This window comes from Ammodytes marinus (genome assembly GCF_949987685.1).
Source record: "Ammodytes marinus genome assembly, chromosome: 10".
NCBI lineage: Eukaryota > Metazoa > Chordata > Actinopteri > Uranoscopiformes > Ammodytidae > Ammodytes > Ammodytes marinus.
The window spans coordinates 5471042-5498166 of NC_137214.1; the positions used below are offsets into that span (position 1 = coordinate 5471042).

The 27125-nt window shown below is 39.5% G+C and overlaps 1 protein-coding gene across 2 annotated transcripts; it reads right to left on the reverse strand.

Moving 5' to 3' along the window:
* Positions 1-26831, reverse strand: rnf44 (ring finger protein 44). 2 transcript variants are annotated; one of them, XM_080035704.1, is made up of 11 exons: positions 26468-26831; positions 22628-22820; positions 17982-18204; positions 16974-17093; positions 16285-16458; positions 12478-12639; positions 9215-9333; positions 4741-4828; positions 4024-4145; positions 3837-3936; positions 1-3727 (listed from the first exon to the last, which is right to left on the reverse strand). In XM_080035704.1, the coding sequence occupies exons 2-11, from the start codon at positions 22732-22734 to the stop codon at positions 3665-3667; spliced, it is 1278 nt and encodes a 425-aa protein (XP_079891830.1). In that variant the 5' UTR covers positions 22735-22820; positions 26468-26831; the 3' UTR covers positions 1-3664. The 2 variants fall into 2 exon arrangements, with proteins under 2 accessions (XP_079891830.1, XP_079891829.1); XM_080035703.1 differs by having other exon boundaries at positions 16926-17093.
* Between the last annotated feature and the right edge of the window lie 294 nt (positions 26832-27125).

Consider the following 27125-nt stretch of genomic DNA (forward strand, 5'->3'; position numbering starts at 1 on the left):
ACTGTAAATGTGCAAGTACCAAAGCAAAATCTCTGCCTAACACAGAACACATGCCCCTGGCTCTGTTGGCGGGTGGGTAGTCTGGCGTTCAGGCAAAAGACCCCTAGAGGCCAGGGAGAGTAGGAACAGTAAACCACTAGCCCACCACAGCAAAAGTCATTGGTAAACAATAAATGGCATCTACGGAGCAATCAATCACAAATCCTAAATCAATTTTAGCTGCTTATTGGAACACATCTTTGCACCACACAAGCTGTGAGATTATTCAATAACTCTTTAAACAGAAAGACTACAAGACTCTATTCTCAGTTATCATTAAATTGCCTAGACCTTAATGGGAGGTTCCCTTTTAATTAGGGTAAGCTGGATATTGTCAATTATTAATATTCACTCAAAAAAATAATAGTGCTAAAGTTAACATGAATTAAGTTATCTATATGTGAACAATACATTTTAAGATATTGATACACTGAGAGCAAGAGCCTAGTAGGCAGGTACAGTACTACACTGAAATAAGTATGACAACACTTTATTTTATTTTTTTAAATCCCTTAAACTATATTGATATTGACGGACATTGTTCAGGGGTATTAGTATAACATGCTTTAAGAATACATGAGATCCATGACAAACTATTGCATTCACGCAAGTGAGTTTTCATACCTAAAAGCAGAACATCTAGCACCTTTTCACTATGGCTTTTATAAACTACAGTAGTTTCAGAGCATGTCATTTTCAGTCGTTAGGGCAAATAACAGTAACACAATGTATGTAAGAATTTCTGGATTCACGACCCTTTTTTTTTTTACCCTATAAAATGAAGTTAGCGCAATAAAATCTTGTAGTCATTCAGTTCTATTACAAATGTGTGCAGTACAATGCATGGCAGTTATCAGCTGAGCGTTTAAGATCCAAACCCCCACAACCCAAAGCCATCTAGAGCTAAAAAAATCAGTTGGGGATCTGGTCGACAAACATGCATATTGTGCACCGTTAAATAGGTCCAAACCAGATTCTGAGATATCCTCCACTATATTAACTTTTTTTTAATTTATTTTTAAATTCATGCAAACACCTCTGAAGTAGAGTCTGGGAGTGAATTAGGTAGGATAGTGTGCACCGTGGCACATTTGGAAAATGGGATTACAACTGCCATACTGTCAAACAAATGGTTTGAGTTAAAGAAAGAAAAGTCAAACAGGTTTGAATAATACACTTTGTAATGAGTTGCAGTGTACATTGCCTCTTTTCAGTGAATACTAACATATTTACTGATCTTTTGTTTTTTTTAATTCTTTGCATGCCTGTCTTTAAATTATGCAATATCTACTATTTCTGACAAAACAGAATATTATAATTGATTACATTAAAATTATGTATGGTCTGAGGAAAGCGACCTTTAACAAACTTAATATTCAGATATATACCCCTTTTCATGGCATCCTTTCCATTTGTAATGGACTGTTATCCTTTATTTTTAATATACCGAGAGGCCCTGAGTGATTTTTTTTTTATGTTTTTTTTTAAACTTACAATATATGCCAGTGAATAGATATGTACACATAGGTTAAAATTCTCAAAGCTGTGGTTTTAACTCATTAAATGGCTTCTTTTTTTCCCTCCCTCTCTCTCTCTTGAAGGTGGCACACAAATCAAAGACTCACATTCACTTAAGAAACAAAAAGTTAAAGAAAGGCAACATCCCTTACACATAAAAGCAAAGGTTAAACTGCCTTGATAGTGCTTCCTGGGGCAGTTAAGAGATAAAGAGTCAATCCAAAGCAAAACGTCCACATGTTGCTCTTTTCCCTCCCACCCCAAATATATCCTGTTTTGTTTTTTTCTCGTATTTTTTTGCGCGTGAACACAAGCAGGGACCTAGAAGTCTAACAGTGTCTCTACACTACTGAACACTCCAGCTGGCGTATCGTGGAGCGTCACCAGTGACTGGGGGGGGGGGGGTTAACATTCTTCTGTCTTCAAAACATTAATCTAAAAAGCATTCACACTTGAAGCTATACATACAGTTGCTCTTTTACAACACCGTCACCATGGCCTAAGACAATGACCCGACCGAGTTACCAGAATATAACACATACCATACACAAACATGTGTTAGTGCTCCTACTACCGTTTTCCTTCAATGTAAATTTTCTCTACAAGATAAAAGCAATAAATAAACTTTTTTTTTTTCTTTTTTCAAACGGCATACTTTTAAAAACAAGTGGAAATGACAAAGTATTTTTCAGGATTAGTAATAGGTTTGTGCTTGTCAAGGTCATAAGAAGGCAGATCTGAAAATCTTGAACAGTATAGGCTATATCTGTATATTGGATTTGGCTCACAAACAAAGAAATAAAAAGCCCCATCTTCCTAAAAAAAAAAGGGGAAGAAAGTTCATTTAAAACTCGCCACTCGCCGCACATATTGCTTTCTGCACAGGCCTTCAGACGAGGACTCACACGCAGTCAGGGTGGAGCCACATGCTAGTCTTCCCTCATGGCGCTTTCTGAATAAGCAAGCACTTCTTTTTAGAATGCTTATTTTTTTTTTCTTAAAATTGGATAATTTTGGTGGCAATGCTTGATTAAAATATTGCTAGTCTGAATCAACAGTTCATGCAAATCTCAGCATGCTGCCCTGTATCCAGTGGTTACACAATGCATTGGCTCTGCGAACAGGACAAACATACATACACATACACACAATATGCTCACACACACACACACACACACACACACACACACACACACACACACACACACACACACGCATACACACTTGCCAGAAGAACAATGCCGACATGGAGGGTGGATGTAGCACTTGTGCAGTTATGCCAGATGACCTCGAACACAATATGCAGTCCATTAATCCAGGTTTTTTTTCTTCTTTTTTTACAGATCTGTGTTCCAGAGGGGATCGTTCAGGGCTGAAGATGTCCTCTCACTTGCAGTCCATAACCTTAGGCTGAACAGAGTCTGCTTTTAAACCACAGCAAGTCACACTTTCACAATAGCATTGGCAAATCTAAAACAAATAGAAGGGGTAAAAACGCTTGAAATGATCAATACATTATTGCAGAACATTATTAACAAGTCACTTTGCCCAACACCTACACAAACATGCATCTATGATGGTCAGGCGTCGCCTCCAAACACAGACATCCATGTTGAAGCATTCCTATTCTTTTTCTCTGCTAATTGCACAAGGTGTCCAGCCTTTTTCCATCCTCCCCGACTCCACCTCTTCCAATGCAGGACTCCCACTATTCTCCGACAACCACAACCAAATCCACTAAATAAAAATGAAACCCTGTAAACAAAAGCAGCAAAGGATGCATTGTAGGGGGAACTCTTTGGAATCTGCGACGAGGGGGGCAGAGAAAGGAGTGGCTGGCGATCCCAGAACTCTGGCTATAGGCTGCGATAGGCAGTGGGTTTCATGAGACTCGGGACAGTGAAGCACAGCAGAGGTACAGCAGGCTCCACAACACAATTCCTGGGTTGCTTATTATTACGGAAGGGGGCAGGAGTGGTTGGGTTGGTAAGCCATATTTACTGGAGGACACAGGTTTAGGTGGCAGGTAGCCCCCCTCTCCGCCCCCCCCCCCAGACTCTGGGTGTGTGCAGCGTTCCAGTTCAGCACTCAGAGATAGACACAGTTCTCACTCCGCCTCCCGGTGTACGTCCGAAGCGTCGGCTCGGCAGATGGGACAAGTGCGATTGGTCTGGAAGTCAAGCATATTATACAGCATAAAGACATTAACACTGTATCCAACATATTCAACTGAACCAATGAGAACACTTTGAATTGTTAAAAGATGGCCATCCACTCACCTTTAACCATTTATCCACACACTTGGCATGAAATTCGTGGTTACAAGGTAATACCCGAAGTAGCTGCCGACACTCAAAGTCACTAAAGCACACGACACACCTGAGGGGGAGCAAAGAAGAGGAGTCAGCAGGTTGTATATTCAGATGATGAATGGGCTCTCACTGTTAGAGGAGGAGAGAGGCTTACAATGTTTGTTCAGATAGATGATTCTCTGAGTTGAATCTGTAGGACGGAAGCTGCTCTATGTCTGCTTTAGTGAGTCCACGTGGTTTGGCTTCACCCAGCCTCTCTGCTAGATTCAGTAATGCCTACACAGGGAGAGAGACAGACAGAGAGAGATTATGCATGGTCATCATTCATATTCCAACAGTAATGAAGTTCTTCTTGTAGAACATACATGCCATTAATTTTTCACTTCCAGCGATTTATAATGGATTGAACACCTATTTGACCAGAACATCGTAGACTTCTCAGTGAAAAGCGCTACACACCTACTGTATGTTATATACTGTATAGTAGATAGTAGGCCTGCACCCTGAAAGCTGATGATCTCAGTCGAGGTAGATTTTTCAACGTAGTAGTCTTTTAGTAAAATGAAGTTGCTTTGTCAACAAGTGACCTGCCTGTTTAGACAGCAAGCTTCTCAGACGTGTTTCTGTGTACTAGTGCGCCTCACAATGAAACCTTCTCATTTGAATCAACGCCACTGTCACCGGCTCGGTGTTTGCGCCTGTGTCTCAAACCAGGATTCAGACAAAACTGAAAACTGATAGAGAGATAGACACATCTCTGTATTGGGTGGGCAGGTCCCATTCGACTGAGAAAGTTGTAAGTTGTGAACAGACCTACTGTAGTCATGATTGCGTGTGGCTATTTTCCCGTTTCCTTAAGCGTGACACAAACCTCATAGTTCTCCATCTCCACATCATCCACATCCAGGTCTAGACTGATGGCTGGGCCCACTGCTGTTGGAGGCACAGGAAGCATCGACCTGAACAGACAGAGATCAATGATACAATCAGCCCAACCTTATGGCCTTTGGAAGTAGTACATTGTCTGCACATACAGTACTAGCGCCAAGTGCTAACTGAAGTTAATCAGTGTTTCTGTCCTGCTTCTTCACTCCTTTGCTTTTGAAAAGCATTAATGCAAAATCCAGAATACATGGTATTGTTAACCCTAACTCGGCTTGACATACAGTAGATTACATAAAGCCTTTCAGTAAACGAACCACATGACTCAAACTGTTCCATGTCTTTAAGGAGTTTCCTTTCACCGTACGGACAGGTAGCAGACTGCAGTGTTTCCCCCAGTGCTTTATGGCTAAGGCGGCCGCCTTACCAACGCCAGCCCCCCGCCTTGGCTACCTAGTGCTGCACAATTAATGTACTAGCAAGCGCGATGTGTGCTTGTGCGAAAAGGCCGCAATTTGCGGTAAATAAATGTGCAAGTGTCTCCAAGCGTTTCTCAATCAGCTGCTCTGTGTCTGCGACTCTGTGGCACTGCGCGCGCGACCACGCCACACGTGAGTACGGCATGCACGCGGGAGAGTAAACTAGCAGAAGCAAGTTGACACTGAACTAGCGGTGAAAATAAAATACCCTGCTCTATGGGGATATTTAGATGAACAGAAAGAAGAGCTGTGCAAAGCTAGACTAGTGTACAACACTATGGCCCCTGCAAGTTTCAGTAAGTTTACAGAAGTGCCACACTGTAACTGTCTTTGAAATGCATTTAGACATTTTAAGAGGAAAACACATTGTATTATTTCAACGATTGAGTTATTTTTCAAACAGCATGCCTGTGTAGGACAAGATTATTTAATTTCTGAATTTTTAATGCTGCTTTATTTTTATGTTTTAAACTGGGAAATACATGTTCCAAAACTATCAATAACCTCTGTATTTAAAAAGAAATCAAGCAAGAAGGCTAATAATAACCATTTATGAATTATAGGCTATCGCATCACAGTAGGCCTATTGTCCACACTAATCGCACAACAGCCCCCCATTTAAAAAGTTGAATTTTCACTTTGATGTGCTTAAACATGTTAAAGTGTAACTGCACCCTTTTACTTGTTTTTTGAGATAGAAGCTGAATTAAATCACTATGTTGTTAAGGAACACATACAGTATCTCACAAAAGTGAGTACACCCCTCACATTTCTTCAAATATTTCATTATATCTTTTCATGGGACAACACTGAATAAATGACACTTTGATACAATGTAAAGTAGCGTGTGTACAGCTTATATAACAGTGTAAATTTACTGTCCCCTCAAAATAACTCGACACACAGCCATTAATGTCTAAACTGCCGGTTACAAAAGTGAGTACACCCCTGAGTTAAAATGTCCAAATTGGGCCCAAAGTGTCAATATTTTGTGTGGCCACCATTATTTTCCAGCACTACCTTAACCCTCATGGGCATGGAGTTCACCAGAGCTTCACAGGTTGCCACTGGAATCCTCTTCCACTCATTCATGACAACATCACGGAGCTGGTGGATACTGGAGACCTTGCGCTCCTCCATCTCCTGTTTTAAGAAGCCCCAAAGATGCTCAATAGGGTTTAGGTCTGGGGACATGCTTGGCCAGTCCATAACCTTTACCCTCAGCTTCTTTAGCAAGCCAGTGGTCGTTAGGAGGTGTGTTTGGGGTCGTTATCATGCCGCAATACTGCCCTGCGGCCCAGTTTACGAAGGGAGGGGATCATGTTCTGCTTCAGTATGGCACAGTACATGTTGGTATTCAATGAACTGTAGACCCCCAGTGCTGGCAGCACTCATGCAGCCCCAGACCATGACACTCCAACCACCATGCTTGACTATAGGCAATACACACTTGTCTTTGTACTCCTCACCTGTTTGCTACCACACACTCTTAACACCATCTGAACCAAATAAGTTTATCTTGGTCTCATCAGACCACAAGACATGGTTGCAGTGATCCATGTCCGTAGTCTGCTTGTCTTCAGCAAACTGTTTGTGGGCTTTATTTTGCATCATCTTTAGAATAGGCTTCCTTCTGGGACGACAGCCATGCAGACCAGTATGATGCAGAGTGCGGCGTATGGTCTGAGCACTGACAGGTTGACCCCCCACCCCTTCAAGCCCTGCAGCAATGCTGGCAGCACTCATACGTCAATTTTCCAAAGCCAACCTATTGGTATGACGCTGAAAACGTGCACTCAACCTTCTTAAACTGGGCTGCAGGGCAGTATTGCAACATGATAACGACCCCAAACACACCTCCAAGACGACCAGTGGCTTGCTAAAGAAGCTGAGGGTAAAGGTGATGGACTGGCCAAGCATGTCCCCAGACCTAAACCCTATTGAGCATCTTTGGGGCTTCTTAAAACGGGAGATGGAGGAGCGCAAGGTCTCTAATATCGACCAGCTCCGTGATGTTGTCATGAATGAGTGGAAGAGGATTCCAGTGGGAACCTGTGAAGCTCTGGTGAACTCCATGCCCAAGAGGGTTAAAGGCCTACTTCACCGGTTTGAATATGAAGTTGTATTGAATTCTGAGATCCTATGTAGTATAAATGTGCAAAAAAAAAAAAAAATCGGTTCATCCTAGCCTGAGAAAAGGCAGAAAGAGTGTTTTTTTTAACCCTATATTAATCTTACTGTGACATCACAGTAAGATAAATATAGGGTTAAAAAAAAATTACTTTGTAAATATTACTGTGATGTCACAGTAGGAGAAATCACAGTAATATTTACAAAGTAAGGTTTTTTTTTTAACCCTATATTTATCTTACTGTGATGTCACAGTAAGATTAATATAGGGTTAAAAAAACACTCTTTCTGCCTTTTCTCAGGCTAGGATGAACCAATTTCAATTTTTTTTGCACATTTATACTACATAGGATCTCAGAATGCAATACACCTTCATATTCAAACCGGTGAAGTAGGCCTTTAAGGTAGTGCTGGAAAATAATGGTGGCCACACAAAATATTGACACTTTGGGCCCAATTTGGACATTTTTTCTTAGGGGTGTACTCACTTTTGTTGCCTTCAGTTTAGACATTAATGGCTGTGTGTCGAGTTATTTTGAGGTGACAGTAAATTTACACTGTTATACAAGCTGTACACTGACTACTTAACATTATATCAAAGTGTAATTTCTTCAGTGTTGTCCCATGGAAAGATATAATGAAATATTTGAAGAAATGTGAGGGGTGTACTCACTTTTGTGAGATACTGTATATGCTGGTGTTAACATTGAAAAAAATTGCAATATGTTAAATATCGGCAATTTAAGAAATGTTTTGTATTGTAAATCATTTTAGAACTTTACTAAGATTTGAAAAAAACTTTTTTCCATCGGGTTCGAAAAATGACGTACTACTGTACTTTTGGTACAGTAGTACGTCATCACGTCGCCGCAAAGCCGGTCACGCTCTTCACAGGTCCATGGCTGATCCATGAGCTACTACTGTTATACCATCCCTCCAAGGATGTTATTTTGGGGGTTAACACACTTCACTTCTATCGGCAGTGTGTCTGCATTATCTCACACTGTATAACACACACACACACACACACGGACCCGGACTTGTTCATTACTTCACTTGATTGACACACGCTACCGCTCGCTCGCTCGCTCTCCTCGCTCACACACAGACACACACAGACTGCCGCTCGTTCACTTGCGCTACTCGGTCTCCTAACACTACGATAGAAACACCCGCCAACAATTTAGAATAAGAAAGTCCTCCACCTCAGACGACCCATCTGTGTGGCATATGAGCTCACTGTGTAGCGATAGTGCCGTTAGACTTTGTGTCACTCAATATTTCAATGAAGTCATGTCATTCAGATCTTCCTGAGTGACAGCTACTAGCAGCTAGCCCCCTCCTTCACAGACACCGCGCGCCCCCTCCCTCCCGAAAGTCGGCCGGCTGATGTCGGAATGTTTAAAAACAATGGTTCTCAAACGGAATTCAGAATCCATGGTCTGAAAGCATTTTTCAAAATCGTGCAGTAGCTCAAACAGGGGGTGCAGTTACCCTTTAAGTGTATGGTCCATTATTTGTATTTAGTGTGTCTGCATAGTATTGCATTAAAACAGAAGAAGTTTTCTTTAATTGTGCTTTGTACTGTCTGCATGTCTGCACATAATTTGTACCTGCACATAGCAAACAAAATTGCTCAACTGTAAGGTCAGTGTCTGTTGTATTTTTGTATTCAAATAAACAGTTGTTTATTTCTTTACTGCGCATTGGCATCTTTGAGCAAAATACCCCCAAAATCTTCGCCTCCTGTGACCCTGGCCAGTGACCACCTTGACTAAGACATTTTCTGGGGGAAACACTGGACTGTGAGGAGACTCCACCTCTGAACAGGCTGCTTTTCCTCTAGATACTCACAGGAAGTAAGGGAGGAAGCCTGGGTAGAAAGACGGCGGTGGAGGAGGAGGAGGGGGGAGGGGCTGCTGCAACCGGTATCTCTGTCCACTCACTCGCCGGGGCAGCATGTGGGGATATGGCTGAGGAGAAACACACACACATTCAGGCTGGGGGTTTAAGGCAGCCGTCTTTGCTCATTTCCCGTAAGAAGGGTAGAAAGTTTCATTGAAGTCTGACTTTGCTCATCTGTCTTGATGAGCAAAGTGGGTAAAACGTTTACATAACTGCAAACGCAAGAACAGTTTTAAAATAACATGATACATATACTATCTTATTTTTTCCAGGTTTATTTTTTTGCATATTAGCTTCTGTGTTCATTATTTACTTTGTCTAAAGCTTCATTTTCACATGAAAAGTAGAACCAATGCAGTTACCAGCCAGTCCACTAGGGGGCAGACATGAGTCACACAGCTGTCAATCTGACCCTGCAGAAGAAGTCTAAAACCCCTATAGGAAGCACCAGCTCATTCCCAAGCTCCCAACCACACCGAGTTCTACCAGCATCCAATGCGGAAGTGCCAGACATTGCAGTACCTCCAGACAACTGTCTCAACAAACAGACAAACTTTTGATGTGTGTTTTGGGTCGTTGTCCTGCAACAATGTCCACTGGTGCCCAAGGCCGAGTTTCTCTGCCAACTGCCTGATGTTGTTGTTAAAAATCTTGGTGCATCAGGTTCCCACCACGATGTTTGACAGTGGGTATGGTGTTCTTAGGGTAGGTATTTCAGTCTGCATTGTATGTATAGTTTGTACATGGTTCCTACAGCTTAATGCAAGTTAAATTGAAGACTTTTTAATGCCACTTGAAATTAAATTTAAGACCAACAGACCAAAGGAAAAATGTATTGTCTCGGTGGTCAGACACCACAGTAACTCTGCTTTCAGCGTAGACGTCATTATCTGTATCTGTTCAACCAACAAAATAATCTGTATATGTTTCTGTATTCGGATATGAAGCCGGAAATGGCCGGGGCTTATGTCTGATTTTTTTTTTTTTGCAATTATTGTCCCTTCAGTGCATCAAACTGATTTAATATTGGCATATCATTAATTATGAGATACATTTCTACCTCATACTGTACTTTTCATCCGTTTCTCTCTCTCATTATAAGTTATATGAACTGTCTGAGCCCCACTAGCCCTTTGACTGGGGGATATAATGAACATTCAGAATCTGAAAAAGAACAGTATTACATCACAGTAATTAAATTAGTCTATTTTATTTAATTTTTTCATCTTTTTATTTTTAACTCAACAAAGTTTTATGATATATCGATCCGAGATCTAATCGATCTATTTTGCCCAATTTATTTCCCTCTACTCTCTCACTCACTCTGTCGCTCGATCTCTCCCTTTTTTTCTAACTTGGTTCAATGAATAATTACTTTGGATCAGGAAACAGCGTTTAGTGCTCTACAAGTGATCAACGCACAAAGATTATATTATTTTTTCAGCTTATCTCTTAGTTATAAACAGATTTTTTTTTATTTTTTTATTATTATTATTTTTTATTATTATTATTATTATTATTTTTTTTTTGTATTGTTGTCTATGTCCCCATGTTTTATTTTGATTTACATATGCTCTAGGAATTAATAAATTATGTGTATAAACCAATATTCCCTTCACGGACTTACATACACACTCATACACTTACACACGCACATTTTCTGCTTTTATATTGATGTTATTATTATGTTGTTTTTATATATAATTTGTTATTATTAGTTGTTTATCACTTTATGTAGTCATATGATTTTTTGTATGTTTATTTTGTGTTTCCTTATAACTTTGTGAAATTTTAACATTATTTAGGTGGAGGCTTCAAATAAGCCCATCGGGTTTTCTGCCTCTCCCTGCACTGTATGTTATTTGTATTCTTTGCCATTCTTTATGTATGTTTCTTTTTTAATTGTGCAAAAAAAAAAAAAAAAAATTGTATGAACTAAACAGGCGAAGCGTCACATATCGAATGTTTAAAGATCGATTGTGTCTATTTAATAGCATTATACAGCCCGCTGCCCGCTACTAGAGAGACGTGGTCCATGTTCAGAGGTCTGAAATAAATGAAAGGCAGGAAGGGCTGACGGTGATACGGGCTGCAGAAAATTCCAGCGGAATGGAGAGAGACCGCGGGTAACGGAGCCATGCATAAATGCAGCCGGTCTTTCTCCTCTCCGCCGCGGCAGCGGAGATGAACAGCTGATCGGTGCCACTATAGTTAAGGCAGCACGCGCTGCGTCAATTTAGCGCTTAATAAATAAATATTTTTCCCCCGAATATAATGAGACTATCGATCGATCTCATTATCCGTGCTTTTCCGAATAGCCTACACATGTTCGGATTCGGGCTCATCCCTAGTACGCGTGCAACCGAACATTGTCTGGAGATTTGGTGCTGCTGTCCCGGTTGTTGAAATCGGAGGTGGAGCATGGAGGGGTGGAGGCACGGCACGACGAGTAGAACAGAACAGGGAAATACCTGGCGTTTGTTGACAGCTTGATTTTGAGGCTTTGTGTTTCGCGCTGTGCATGTACAACGTGCCTCGTATAAATTGCCGGGTACCGGTTTCAGCCAGGCAGAAAAATCCTTGTTGGATAGCCAAATTTTGTTGAATTTACACTTTCCCATGATGCGGGCCGACTGCTACTCATGCTGCTACTGCTACCTGAACGACGTGCGTCTGCTCTGAGTCACGGCCGCAAACAAATGTTTTGTTGGTTCCGCTCCTTTCTTTATATGTCCATGTTCCGCTCTCGTGATTGCGCGACATTAAACTATTCGGCAATTTATTAAAAAAATAAAAAATGTTACGTATTATTTTTAGATTTGAGACCAATTACAGTCATAAAATCCTACTTACCATGTGTTAACATTTTTAAGACCTTTGAAAGATGGATTTAAGACTTTTTAATGCTAATTAAGGCCTTATATTTAGATTTATGCATTTAAGACTTTTTAAGGATCCGCGGGAACCCTGTTGTATGGAGTATCATCTCATTATGCATACATTAGACCAGTAAATGCAATGGCCCCCAAATGACTGTTCGCCTGGAGCCCCCAAATGGCTAAGTTCGCCACTGGATGCAGATGGTATATTGAGGTCAGCCCGGATGCTACATCCATTTTATATACTATCTATGCACATACCCTGTCCAGGGTGGGAGGGAAATGCAAGATTCCCTGTGAAATAAGGGCCTTTACAATGTGCGACTGTCTTACCACTCCAAAGGGAAGCTCCTGATGCAGAGGCTCTTGAGGAAGATACTGTAAGGGCAGAGTAGGAGGCAGCGCTGGTGGGTGATGAGAGGGAGGGTAGGAGAAGGTTCCCAACGGGTGCTGGTCCCCTCTTAGGTCCACTTCATTGTCTACCCTCTGTAGAGGCTATGTGCACAGAAAAGGTTACGGTTAAGACCCCACATGTTCAATGTTCACATGCAAATATACAAACTAGTCATTAGATTCTACAGCCATTATACAGTCTTGTTTTCACTAGGGCTGGGAATCTTTTGGAATCCCACCATTCCAATCCCATTCAAAACCATTCTCAATTCAGTTCAAAGGAGTATTTCAGGATCGTCTCCAGTCCGTTGTGGAATTTTGGCACAAAAGCAAATTAAACTCCATGTTTTCTCTATAGTATTTGAAGTCTTACTTTAATGTGAAGTAGGGCTGCAACTAACGATTATTTTAATAATCGATTAATCGGTCGATAATGTTTTCGATTAATCGGATAACAAAAAAGAAACATTTGTAAATGCCGCATCTTTATTCAAAAACTGAACATTACTTCAAATTCACAGTGCAGACTGAAGTGTCAAAACACCAGGTTATTGCTCCAACGTCCCGGAACTATTAAAAGTAATATTAACCCTTTGGTGCTCTTGGGGACGTTTTTGTCCTTTCGCACTTTTTTTACGCTCTTTTTTGTGTATAACTTTGGCTGTGCTTATGTTAGCTGAAATATTTTTGGCCAGGGATTTTTTTTCTTCAAATATTTTGTTTATTTCTACTCAGCAACTTTGTACAATCTATTATAAAGGCTGTACACTTTTTTGTTCCTCTCAGCTCCCTAAGGACGTTTTTGTCCCCTATTGACTCCCATTCAAAATGGCCTTTTTTCACCAATTTGATCCTGCTGTCATTACAGCATAAAATATTTTTTTCAATGATTTTATGCTTTCATCCTAGACACAAAGCATCAAAATTGATCATTTTCAACACCATCAAAATTTTGAGCCATTTCCCTATATTTGGCATAGGGTTGAATTACAAGCAATTTTCCAGGTTGTCGGTCCTGCCCCCCACAGTGCAATAGAAAAAAAAATTCAACCTAAATGGTGTGAGTGTGATGGTAGGGATGCTAGTGTGTGGTGCATATGTGTGTATTGAGAAAATATAGTGTGTGTGTTTGTGTACACACAGCCAAACTTTACAAACTCAAACGTGTATGGAAAAAATGGCCCAATTTAAACTTTATTTTTTCAAACCATAGCCATGATGACAAACACATGTAAATGTGATGATATTAGGCAATAATCCAACACTTAAGACACCAAAATTGCTTTTTTAGCCCTATCTAGCTCAATCATTTATTTTCTCCAGTTTTTTTTGAGGATCAAATATGCTCCCTAAAACCATTTTTGTACTTTTTTGTAATTTTTTAGAGTTGCAGGCCTAAACATAAGAAATATGATAAATTAATGGAAAGTGTGGATCCATATGGATACCTTAGGGTTGTGTATGTGTGTGTGTTGTGAAATTACTGTGTGTGTATGTGTGTGTGTCTTTGTGCGTATGCATATGTGTGCAGCTGTAATGTGCAATTTGTGGGTTTTCAGGTGGCTGCAGGTTTACTTTGTTACTTTGTTGACATCATCAAAGAAACTGGAATTAAAAGGTCAAAAGCAACTAACAATGAATTAATATTTGATATGTATGTAAAGAGGTCAAGTGGGATAAAAGGTTTTAAAAAAAAAAAGTAGAAAAAAATATTACTGTATAATGTGTTTAGGGCAGTTTATAGGGAGGTCATGAGAGGGAGTATTTATTTGCATCTGTGACTGCACAAATACTAAACATGTATCAAAAGCAGTTTTATTGCAAATCATTAACATATCCTAGAGTCTAATTATCCCACTCAAAAAAATCCACTTTGCATCTATTATATGAGAAATTTTTCAATTATTGTGTTTTTTTTAAATAAAAATGGCTCGCGTCATCACATAAGCATGCATGTAAAGGGTTAAAAGCAATTACAAATGAATGAATATTTGATATGTATGTGAAGAGGTCAAGTGGGATAAAAGGTTTGTAAAAAAAAAAGTAGAAAAAAATATTAATGTATAATGTTTTTATGGCAGTTTATAGGGAGAGGACGTTTTTGTCCTCTAAGGTCATGAGAGGGAGTATTTATTTGCATCTGTGACTGCACAAATACTAAACATATATCAAAAGCAGTTTTATTGCAAATCATTAACATATCCTAGAGTCTAATTATCCCACTCAAAAAAATCCACTTTGCATCTATTATATGAGAAATTTTTCAATTATTGTGTTTTTTTTAAATAAAAATGGCTCACGTCGTCACATAAACTTGCATGTAAAGGGTTAAAAGCAATTACAAATGAATGAATATTTGATATATATGTGAAGAGGTCAAGTGAGATAAAAGGTTTGTAAAAAAAAAAGTAGAAAAAAATATTAATGTATAATGTTTTTATGGCAGTTTATAGGGAGAGGACGTTTTTGTCCTCTAAGGTAACCAAGGCGTAGTAAAAGTTAAGGATACCCAAGGGTTAAATGATAAAAAATTAAAAATAAACTTAACTGGGATAACACAAAAAAAACATACAATGTATGATATACATTTATACAGTATATAAGGGATGTCCATGGTAAACCAGTCAACCGATAAGATTTTTAACCAGTAATTTTTAACGGTTAAGAAAATTAAATCATCTTAATTTCTCTCAGATGACAGGAGATGTTAGATTGTTATTGATATTGATACAATTTTCGAGACTCCTTAACGATCCAAGTCTTTATTGATATTACTAGTGATACTTTTCTATTATTTTGTTGAAATAGAACTTGTATTAATGCTTTAATTGCTGATATGATCATAGCTCAAGATAGGACATTAAACAGGTCATAATTCCATCTTTACTATCTATTTTATATTGCTGGGAAAACAAGTTTTCGCCAAAATCTCGAATTTTTTTTGTGCTGCATTTGAACACATCAATCATATTACTGAGCCTGAACACATCACAGTTGACATGTTTGCTACTTGTTTTAAGCTAACTAGCTCTATATCCTTCCGATTTTAACATGGATTTAAAAACTGGATTACTATTTTTAACTGAAGGGACTTTTACACCGTTCGGTTGTGTGATTACTGCCGCTGCTTTGAATGACTGTTGATGCGCCGATGCCGACTCTTCGGGCCCGTCTGCACACCGTCTGCAGCAGTTTTTTTGGACTAGACGGATACTGAGTTGAAGGAGTTTTTTTAACCCAAAGACAGCAAAGGTACAACACTTTTATATAGGCCTACAGTCCAGTGTTAGATATGACCAAAATACAAGCTGTGGCCGCTCACACTATAGCTTTCCCGCACCGCTTCACGTGCGGAAGGCTCACTGTGGGCGTGCATGAACCTGTCGGCGGCTGGATGTAAACAGTGCCGCGCCTACAAGTGACTTTTTAATCGCGAGACTCAACAAATCGATGACCAAATTCGTTGCCAATGCTTTTAGTAATCGATTTTAATCGATTTTATCGATTCGTTGTTGCAGCCCTAATGTGAAGCTTGTAATGCATGTGATTTGAAGGCAAGTCAACATTACCGGTTACAGCAAAATACATATTTTGCAAGAAAAATCTAAATATATATATATATTTTTTTTATTCTTTTGTCCAAATTATGAATAGATTTGTAATCCAGAAGATAGTAATCGCAATTTTCACATGAATGGATTTTTTTCAACAGCCCTAGTTCTCAGTGATACAGGTGTGACGACTCACCATGCGTGGGTGCTGAGGCTGTAAAGGGACGAACTGGCTCAAAGGAGTAAGGTGCGGCGGCTGGTGGGGGGGCACGGATGGGGTCGTGTGTAATACAAAATGTTCGCTGGAGATCAGGGGTGGAAAGGCTTGATAAGACACTGGCATATGCTGCATGGTGCATGCCTGTATGAGCTGAGGAGAGAGAAAAAAACACACCAGACAGACATACATTTATTAAAGTCACTTTCCTTATTTTTTCTGTCATTTCATTTATGTCAACAATCAAAGCTTCCAACACTTGAAGCAGCCTCCATCTAACTAAAGAAAATGTGCTCTTTTTATATTAGCAGTAGGACAGTTATAACAAAAGCCTGTTTTACCCGTGTAGTGAAAATAAGAAACACATTAAAACCACAGCACTGACAGTAACACCACACTATTATTCTGAAGTCTGTTGGTTACCACAAATGAACTAAATGCAAACGAGTCCTGTTTGTGTTGTTTTCTAACTGTGCCAACATCGAGACTTAACCACACATTTTTGCACAGTAAGCGCGGCCGCTCATATGTTAGTCATGAACAGTGACAGACTGAATGGCTGGTATGGTGTGCTACATGGATGCCACTGACATGTGGGGCTCTTCCTTTTTCAAACTCACAGGAGGAGGAAGGCAGCAGAGCAGAGAGAGCTGTCCGCTGAACATTACCGAGCATGCTGGGAGCTGCTGTGTGTTGCACCCGGGGAGGGGCTGCCCGCTGTGGATGGGAAATCCGTGAGTCGTCACCGTCGTAACAGTGTACGATATTGGAACCGATCCCTGGTGCATCTTTTAAGACAAGAAGATGGGGAGAGATGGGGTTACTCCACAGTCGCCCGTAAACGCACACAAGCCTATCGGGCCAAAAAGACACATTGCCCTGCATGTTTTATAGTCCCTCTGCATATCACTGAGGGCACTGAGCATAACACAATTGTTTAAAGGGACAAGGCAGACAAAAACTATTTTCTTTTTTTGAAGCACTGGTCTGTTTTGATATTGTCCTTCCATGACATGTCTTCTTTCATAATTAGTTTAAATAAAAGGTTCCAAATGTACATTTAGGTGTTCATTTGACCAAACCTTGTTTTTTTGCATCTGTTTATTTCTCCTGTACAACCATCTTTAACGGCCATTATTTTAAAGTTTTTTTTTTTTCAATATTTCAAAAGTCTCAACTTCTAAAGCAATTACATTAACCTTTACTTATCATAATCATGATTAGAACTTTTCTGAAGGTTAATACAGGAAGATTTGTTCATATGTTAATTGTCTGATTACAGTATATAGTATAGTACACTATATTATTATTAGTATAATATAGTATTATACATTTTATTTTAAACATGCCGAAAATGCATTTTTAAAGACCTGTCCGTAGTCTTTGTAGGTCTATAAAATTTAAAGAAAAGACTATTCAAAATTGGTTCAATAAAAACGTTGGACACAAATACCTTGAAAAAAATGAAATAAAAGATCCCGTGTGTTGCTGTATGTAATTTATGATCATCAGAGAAAAAAGAGACTGTTTAAAAAATAAATATTTAAAAGTTCCTTGTAGCTAATTTAATGAAAGTAATCAACTAGCAAAGTTCAATGAGGATACCACTAAGTTAAAAATGTTGTACTGTTAAGCTGCAGTGTTTTATCTTAATACATGTAATGAAGTGGTGGTACCTGGTCGTGTAGATCCACCATGATGGGGCTCTGTTGGGGCAGGTGAGCAGCAGGGTGAAGCATGCGTGGTGCGGTGCTGGTGTGGCTGTATTGTCTGGACTCATCTAAAGGAACCTGGTGGTGGTTTTGGGAGAAAAGCAAACGATGGAAGTTCTCATCCTGGACCAGGGAACTGTGCAGTACAGGTCGGTCTCGTCTCCCCCACTGGCGTCTCGCTGGTGGACTGCGACATCACATAGGGACAAAAATGGAGAATTGGCACATAGTTCAATGCACTATCCCTATAAACAGGTAGATGTTTTTTTTTGTTTTTTTGCTATCATCTCTTGAAGTACCTCTGAATTGCATTAGTTAATGTGCTTTTGCACCATATACAATTTAAATTTGTTAAAAATAAATGTTTGGTTTTGAAAGAACTAGTCAGTTTCGTCATACAACACCAACTCATAACAGTCACAATACTTGTTCAGTGGTAGGGTTTTTCCATATAAAAATGTATCGATGAAAATCTGCATTAAAGATGTGATATTTTGAAGATATTTATTTATGTTTATAAAAAAAAAACTATTGTCATAGTGATGCACCGACGTGGTTATTGAGTCGGTGTGTAGTTTTATACATAACTATAATAATTACATAACAATTTACTGTAGCTGGAGGTTCTAAGAGGCAGGTTACACGGTAAGGATAACAAACGCAAAGGTATTTTTATGTTTGCGGCCTGTCATTTACATGATTAGAGGCAGGTTTCAACATAACTTTTTTTTCCTACTGGCCCGCCGGGCCAGTGGATCCGAGTTTTACTGGCCCCTTGTATATTTTCACTGGCCCTGCACACACTTTTTTTTTCTTCATAATTTAGTGTCAATAATTATAATACCTGTATTAGAAAAATAACCAAATCTAAAGGGAATATCTATACTGTAACAGTATAGATATTCCCTTTAGATTTGGTTATTTTTCTTTTAGTTAATTATATGAAATATTGATATTGCTCAAACACATAATATAAAACCAGGAAAACATATTGAATTTGAAGCCTACAACTGAAAGTATGTTGAAGGGGTCGGCCAGTATTTTAAAGTCCAACAGTTTGATGATTGTTTTTATTCTTGAATTTGGGCAGTTTAATGAATAGTTCACCTGCAGAAGTCATGTTCAAACATAAAAAAAAAATAAGAGATGAAGGTCTGATCATTCTTTGTGGTGTGGTAGGCTGTTTTTATTACTTTCTCTATATGCATTAGGGATGTGAATGTGTCGACCGAATGACCGGTTTTCCACTTGCGCTCAAGTTGACTTTAAAAATAAAATAGAAATCCGAAAATCAGGGGGTTATGCCGTTTCTTTAATAGGAGATTTCACCGTGTATGTGAGTTCACGTCTGGTCGTGAGCGCGCTGCAGGAGCGTCACTTCAGCATGAAGTGTCAGCTTCACATAAGAGTCCAGTGTGGGACCATTTTTTCAAACTATTGATAAAAAACAATGCAGTGCAAAATATGCAGCAAAAGTTAAACGCTCGTCTGAGACTATGACGTTAAATCACCTTAGAAACACACAATGCCTTCGTCCGACCATAGCAGCGTTTCACCGTGAGATCTCGCCAGTGAGTGAGTGAGCCGTCGCGCAGATGAACTGTGGTTTGTGGCTAAAATAATAACCGGGGATATTCCCCCCGTTAGCGATTTCAATGGGAAAGACTTCCGCGATCTGATTGTATGTCTCGAGCCTGAAAAAACAGTGCCATGTCGGCAGACAAACTGCGCGACTATAGAAACTGTCCAGTGAGCCGAGTCCCTCCGTTGGTTTCTGTCTACAACCGACACAATCACCGGAGACGCATTCACAGCGTTTAAATAAAGCCTCTCATTTGTATTATCATTGGGGCTTGCATGCAAATACTGTAACATTACGGCGGCAGCTAAAGGAAAAGCGCAGTTTTCACTTCATTTTCTGCACCTCAACCTCTGCTGTGGGGAGAAAGAAAGGGGGCAAAGTAAGTCGATTGATTTGTCGACTCGCAGGCACTCGAAGCGAGAGTGCGCCCGCTTGTTGCTCCGCCTGTCAAAACGCCCACGCATCGTTTGTCCACTGGCCTTTCATTAAAAAATATATTTTATATTAGGTTTATTATATTGAGTTTTAAATAAACACTGCTTTCATTACGACTCTCAACGCGCATTTCAATGAACCATGATGTAGTCTACAAAAAGATACTGAACTGTGATTGGCCGTTACTGGCCCGGGCGGGACAGTGACTGGCCCCGGGCCTACGGGCCATGCGTTATGTCGAACCCTGAGAGGCCAATGCATTCATGAAAACGTAAACTTTTGAAACCAGGGTCCCAGATCGGAATCGTTTAGGGTGTATTCACACTGGGAAAGTCGACTAGTTCACTTGCTTTGGTCCTGACCAAACAGAGTTTAGATTTTTTTTGTTTGGTGTGGTCCACTTTCATATTGCCCCTTTTGCAAGTGAATCAGCATCACGAAGCAAAACCACACGTGATCTGAGGTCATTCATTCATTGGACAGACATTCTGGGGTGGAGAGAAGCAGGAAGCACGAAGTAAAAACTGTGAAATATATCATTGATATATAATATGGGGTTAAAAATCATAAAAATGCCTATCTAGCCTATAAATAAAAAAGAAAAACATCAAATTATTGTTGTTTCATATGGTTATAATATGTAGCCCTATGACAATGCCACGTTATGTGGCTTGTAGTCTACGATGTGAAACATAATTTTTACTGTATTTTTGCTGCTGGACGTGCGACTTGCGAGAAGAATAGGCTCAAGCTGACCCTCAGCTGATTAAGCTGTTTATCAGCTGGGTATCAGTTCCGGCGCAGTTCAGCTCCAAACTGACACAGGGATAGTATGGACGGTCCCGTACATGGGAAGCAAAATAAAAACACACACTTCTTGCGCAGCGTGAACCTGTTAGCACTGTGCGGGAGACGCTCCCCTCTCCTTCATCTGATCGCTGAACGCATTCAGCATTTTTACGCGTCCTCTCGATCAAATGTAGGGCTGCAACTAACGATTATTTCAATAATCGATTAATCGGTCGATTATTTTTTCGATTAATCGATGAATCGGATAAAAAAAAGAAACATTCGTAAATGCTGCATCTTTATTCAAAAACTGAACATTACTTCAAATTCACAGTGCAGACTGAAGTGTCAAAACACCAGGTTATTACTCCAACGTCCCGGAACTATTAAAAGTAATATTAAATGATAAAAAATTAATAATAAACTTAACTGGGATAACACAAAAAAAAACATACAATGTATGATATACATTTAAACAGTATAAGGGATGTCCATGGTAAACCAGTCAACTGATAATATTTTAACCGGTAAATACTAACGGTTAAAAAAAATTAAATCATCTTAATTTCTCTCAGATGACAGGACATCGTTAATTTGTATTGATATTGATACCATTTTCAATTTGGGTTTGGGTTTAATGTGTTACTAGAGTAGGCCCATATGTGGCGCTTCCATCTCCTCCATTCCACAGGTCCGCTACTGTATAGTTGCGTGTCTCGCCTTTTTCCTTCCGCATGCACTTTACGATTTCGCCAGTTGTTATTTCTAAATTGCGAATTTCCTGGTTTGTCGCTGTCTGACTATTGCGGCATAGTCCGCCGTTGAGGGAAATACAGTGAGAGTGCATGGCGTGCAGCTGTTCAATGAGGATATTTTTTCCGATTCAAATCATTGTAACATTTTAAATGAAGAGACCTATGTGGCGCTATTGTAGGTTAATTGTGAACGAATGTGTGGGAAACCCTGCAGTATCTTGGTTTCATGTTAAATCAGTGTCACTTGTCATTAATTGTATATAAAAACTCTTCACTTTAATACAGTGACACGATATGGATATCTCCCACAGTGTTTCTATCATAAACTCACTCTTAGCTCTCATTCCCTCTCAGCCAATCACTGTGGGCATAGAAGGTATGAACATGACATCATCCATAGCAACAGGGTCAACACCGCCCTCTATTCTTAGCTTAGGAGTCCCTCCCATTCCTTAGTAAAAGTTGATCTTATCAGCTTTGTGAATAGGTTTTAAGAAATTACTCCTTACTAAGAACTTTTAGTGCTCCTTAGGAGTACTCTTAGCGCTAAGAAAAAATGTTTTGTGAATACGGCCCCAGATCTTTAACCACTGTATATTGCATTGTAATGTTTTTTTTATAATCTTGTTTTGTCAAAAAAAAAGCCACTTGTGGACAGGTGTTGAAAACTAGCATTTGAAACCCTCTCAATCTTAAAGGAATACTTCATCCATACGGAACAGGCGTTCTATCATTATAAAATCACTATTATAATATAATGAATTAGGTTTTTCTTCCCTCAGTCTTCCCTTGGCCCAGCTGTCCTGTTAATCCTAGCCCTTACTGTGATGTCACAGTAAAGAAAATGTAGGGTTAGACAGTGAGACCATAAAACACTCTTTCTGCCTTTTCTCAGGCTAGGATGAACCAATTTCAATTTTGTTTGCACATTTATACTAAATAGGATCTCAAAATTCAATACACCTTCATATTCCCACCGGTGAAGTAGGTCTTTAATCATTTAAAGTTAGATATGACACCATTTTATCTTTTAAGAGAGTTTTTTTTACCTTCTCCTGAGATGCACTGGGGCGATGCAGGGCTCTGCGAGGAACCTCAGTGGGTTTAAGGGGGCTGTTGGTGGCAGCCTATTTACTGCTATTTCCCATGGTCGCATTGGTGACGTCGTGCAGACCGGTCACACTCTGGGACAGGAGACCGTACAGCGGAGGCACTTGTATGTTGCCTCTGATTGTCTTAACCCTGCAAAAAACCACACAAATTGACAACTGATTTTTCTCAGAATGCTATGAAAACGTCTTAATATCCTTTTGTCTTTCAACCCAGCACACGGTCTACTTTCACTTTTATCAAAGAGTCATGAAGGTGTGAGCTAGTTTCCGTCCCGCTTTCCAACAGGAATAGGGGAGAACGGGGTAATTTGTCACACGGGTTGGTTGTCACAATCGTTATATCTCGGAACCAGAAGGCGCTGTCTGTGAAATTTTGGTATGTAAATATCCAGAATTGGGATCAGAGGTCACCTACATAGTCTTCCTTGGCGTTAGACTGCTGAATTTGAGGTACCATAAAAAGTGTGAAGGGTAAACCAGGGTTTTTCCTGCATAGAGAAAGTTTTGGCGCGCGCCAAAGCGGATTTATCCAGCGCCAAAGGAAAATCAGGAGCGCCAAAATGATAAAGATTGAGAATAAATATAGCTATTTAAAACCTCTCCAAATTCAGCCCAATTTTAGTCATCCTTCTTGAGGGGCTGGGCAATAACTTGAATTTAATTTTCGATTACTATTACGGCTTCCCTCAATCATGAAAACAAAATAATCATTATTAAACTATCATTGTTCCGCACGCAGGGGCATGCAGGCTTGTAAATGCAGCGAACCCTTCTGCTATGCGCTCCGCTCGGCCCCTCCCTCACCTGGTAGTTATATCAGCTGGTCCAGAGCAGTACGAGGGAGATGTTACGCATTGCCGGGTGTTTTGAAAAACTTCTAGATGACGAGAATAAAAGGTAAAACTAATTGTGTTGTCTGAAAACACTTCAGACTCACAACAAACTAAAATAATGTGCAAGATATGTCACGCGCGGACACGCGAGTCACGTAACATACGCGACCACGAGAGAGAGAGACAGAGAGAGAGAAAAAAAGGCATATACGACCTGATCTGCACCTTTAAACATCCCGACCAATTTGTTTATTCACTTTAAGTTGAATCATAGTGGTCTATGACCAAGCAATCACTGAATAAAAAACACAGGAGGTTTAAAGCTCCTTGACTCCTGCCACCACAACTGTCAACACTACAATGCAACTATATCCACCCTGCTCCTTGACATAAATAAATCATGCCCTTACATTTAATGCTATCAAAAGACGTGCCCTATCAACACCATTTACAACTGGTTATTTTTATTTTGACATATTTATTTTATTCAATTATTAAAAATATGTTTCACTTTTTTAGCCTATTTCTATTCTCCCTGTTTTCAGTTCAATTAGGCCTTTGTTTAAAGTCCAAAGTCATGGTGTTATTAGAAAAAAAAACTTTTTAAAAGTAAAATAAATGCATAATGTTCTTAACTGTCTTTAATAATCGTGATTACACAATGTGATTACTCAAAATAATCATGATTATGATTTTTTCATAATCAAGCAGCCCTACCTTCTTGCAATTTCCATGGTTTAGATCAATTAGAAACAATTAAAGTATTAAATAGGTAGGCCTAGTCATTATTAGTATTTTGACTTCATATCTACAGGTTGTTTATTGTGATTTCATAAGCGTCAGTGAGCTCCATGGTAACGCAGTGATTGACAGGCTGACTGAAATGCTCTTTATCTGGACAGAAACTGCCCTCTCCCAACCCCACACCCTCTTAAAATACATAAACCATTTGCCTTTACTGTTGCACATAGTCGCAACCCCAAAAAAAGTCGGTCGCGTACTGACCCCCCAAAGGCCCATTCTGAGCCAGGAAAAACCCTGTAAACTATAGTTTAGATTGTGGTTAGCAAGCTAATTAGTTGTCAGATGGTTGTTGGCCTTGATGCTAGCAAGAAATTCAAGTTGGGGTTGGTCGTCACATTTTTTGGGGGGTTGGTTGTCACATGTTAACCAAAGGCTACAGCCAGAAAAGGAACCCAATAATGAAATAAATTGTCAAGCTGTATCCTCACTGACACCCCAGAGAAGGAAAGAATAGAGCAGGAAAAGGCAGCTAGCATGCAAAAGAAAAAAGGGCAACAAAATCAAAACAACCCAGTGCATCCCAAACTAGACCAGTTGCCAAGGCTACAGTAAGTTATGTAGGCCTATTTGTCAACTTGACAATGCAATTAAATGTTCAAATTTAGTTCTACTTTCTTTCCTTCTTTTTATGATTATTCCCATTAAGATAACATTGTGACAAACAACCCCATAGTGTGTGACAACCAACCCCTTGATGGGGTTGGTTGTCACAATGTGTAAGGGTGTCTTTGAGGATTAATTTCTTCTTTATTACAATAAGATAGAAAAAGTGAGCAGTACACATTTCAAGCCAACACCTTAAGCTTCAATTTAATGTAGGAATGACTATTGAAAGATGTTTTGGTGATGAGCAATTCTCACTAGAGTAAAAAGTGTGCCTACTTACAACGTTCTCCCCTACAGCAGATTTCAAGTGAATTATGTTCCACTCATATGTTAAGACCTTATAATTAAAAAAATTCAGATCTCTGACATCAAACACAATAGTGGGTGAATTTAAATTGCTGGTTATTTCTGTATGGACCATTCCCGGTATTTGTCAACACAATTTACGGCAAAAGCTAATTTTTCAAGTGTAGGTTAAATATAATGTAATCCAATCCAATTTCAAGTGATGTAAATCCCCTAGAATTAAGAATGAAAGGAATAGAGTAAATTGAGAAATTGTTTGGGACTTCAAAGTTAACTGAAACACAAGTGTTGTTCAGGAAATAATGTATTGCATTGCAGGATAACATTTAGTTCCACGTTGCCTTGCTCTCTTAAATACCACAGCTCCTCTAGTTATTTATCTTGATAACATTTGATTGTGCCTATGTGAAATAGTTAGTTTTTAAATTATGAAGAAAATGCATACACTTTTAAAACACATTTCCCAATTATAAGAAAGGTAAAGGTATGTTGTCTACTACAGGTGCCTAATTAGACGAATGCAGATCTAGGCCGTTATAATTAAATGTAGGTTGCTTTCTAATTCAAACTAAGTCACAAAGGTATCTCCGTTCAGGAGTAAACAACATGCTTTAGTTATATTTGTAAAATTATAGTAGGCTACGACCGTAGCTAAAGGTGTTGCTAAAATAGTGAAGTGTTATGTGTGGAAGTGTAATTAATGTGGTATTTTCCGTGGACCTATTAGATTATTAGAGGTAGGCCTATAATAGGGGTCGCTGTAGCCTGCCTGAACAAAAACATGGTAAGCCATGTGCTCAAAAGACAAAGCAACAACAAAAGATTTGGTAGGCAAGCAGGACCACACGCTACCACACATTATGTGAGGCCACCGTAAACACAGATTCTTACGTAATATCATGCAAAGCCATGCAAACATCACTGCGAAAATGACAAACAGCATCGTTGTAATTAATCGGTTGCCCCTAACTGTCAGGGGCAAATTCGACGTCCCCCGTTGAAGGAGAACAGCTAACTTTAGCCACGCTAGGCTAAAGCTTTGTCCAAGCATAGCAAGACTCAACAACAGCAGATAGCAGGCTACTAAGCCAGCACGCTAATTCATTGGGTTAAGTAGCATATGGCTTCATTTTCTACCTGTGTAAATATGAACCACATATAAAAGAGCAGCATTGCATGTGAAGGTTTTAGCTATGTGAGTTGGCCAACAACACAGCCCACAGCTTACTTTCTTAGCTAGTTTGCTCGCTCGTTGAGAAGGGGAGATGGCAGGTGTTTCAGCCTCCGAAATGTCGTGTCCCATGAAGTTATCGTTGCCTGTAACCGCCTTTAACCGACTATCATCACCGGATATAAACTAACGTTACCGCACTATCAACCGACTAGCTGTTTCTTTCCTCTTTTTTAACAATATCGGACAGAGCTGGTATTAGCTTGCTAACGTTAGCCCTGGCTAACATAGATTTATAACAGCTTTATACATAGGGAAAATGTCCGGTGGCCCTTGAATGTCCAGTTCGTTAACGGCAGCGGTTACCTCAGCTATGAAATGCCGTTAAACGTGCGGAAAGATAACGTAATCTACCCAACGACAGTAAACATTCCTTGGCGCGTGTATGTTCCTTGAAAATGCATTGTTGTGACGAAACCACGCCCCCTTACACAGTGTCCAATCAGCACACAGCAATCACAGACAGTAGACCTCCAGACAGTCTTGGCTACAATGTATCAAAACAAGCAGTTCCTGTTATCTGTAGCTTGTAATTTGGGGTAACCTACATTTCAAATGTATTCTTGTAGTGGAATCGAAAGCACTTATACACCACATTTATAAATGCCTTTGTCAAATACTGTAAGTCCCCGAAATGTATTGAAATGATTAAATA

Excerpts from the sequence above, each read along its gene's own strand:
- rnf44 (XM_080035703.1), bottom strand. The coding sequence starts at position 22,734 with ATGCGACCATGGGAAATAGCAGTAAATAGGCTGCCACCAACAGCCCCC. Across the intron at positions 16,459-16,925 it reads TCTGCTGCCTTCCTCCTCCT|CTCATACAGGCATGCACCAT; the intron begins GTGAGTTTGAAA and ends CTCTCTCCTCAG. Across the intron at positions 3,937-4,023 it reads CATCTATCTGAACAAACATT|GTGTGTCGTGTGCTTTAGTG; the intron begins GTAAGCCTCTCT and ends GCTCCCCCTCAG.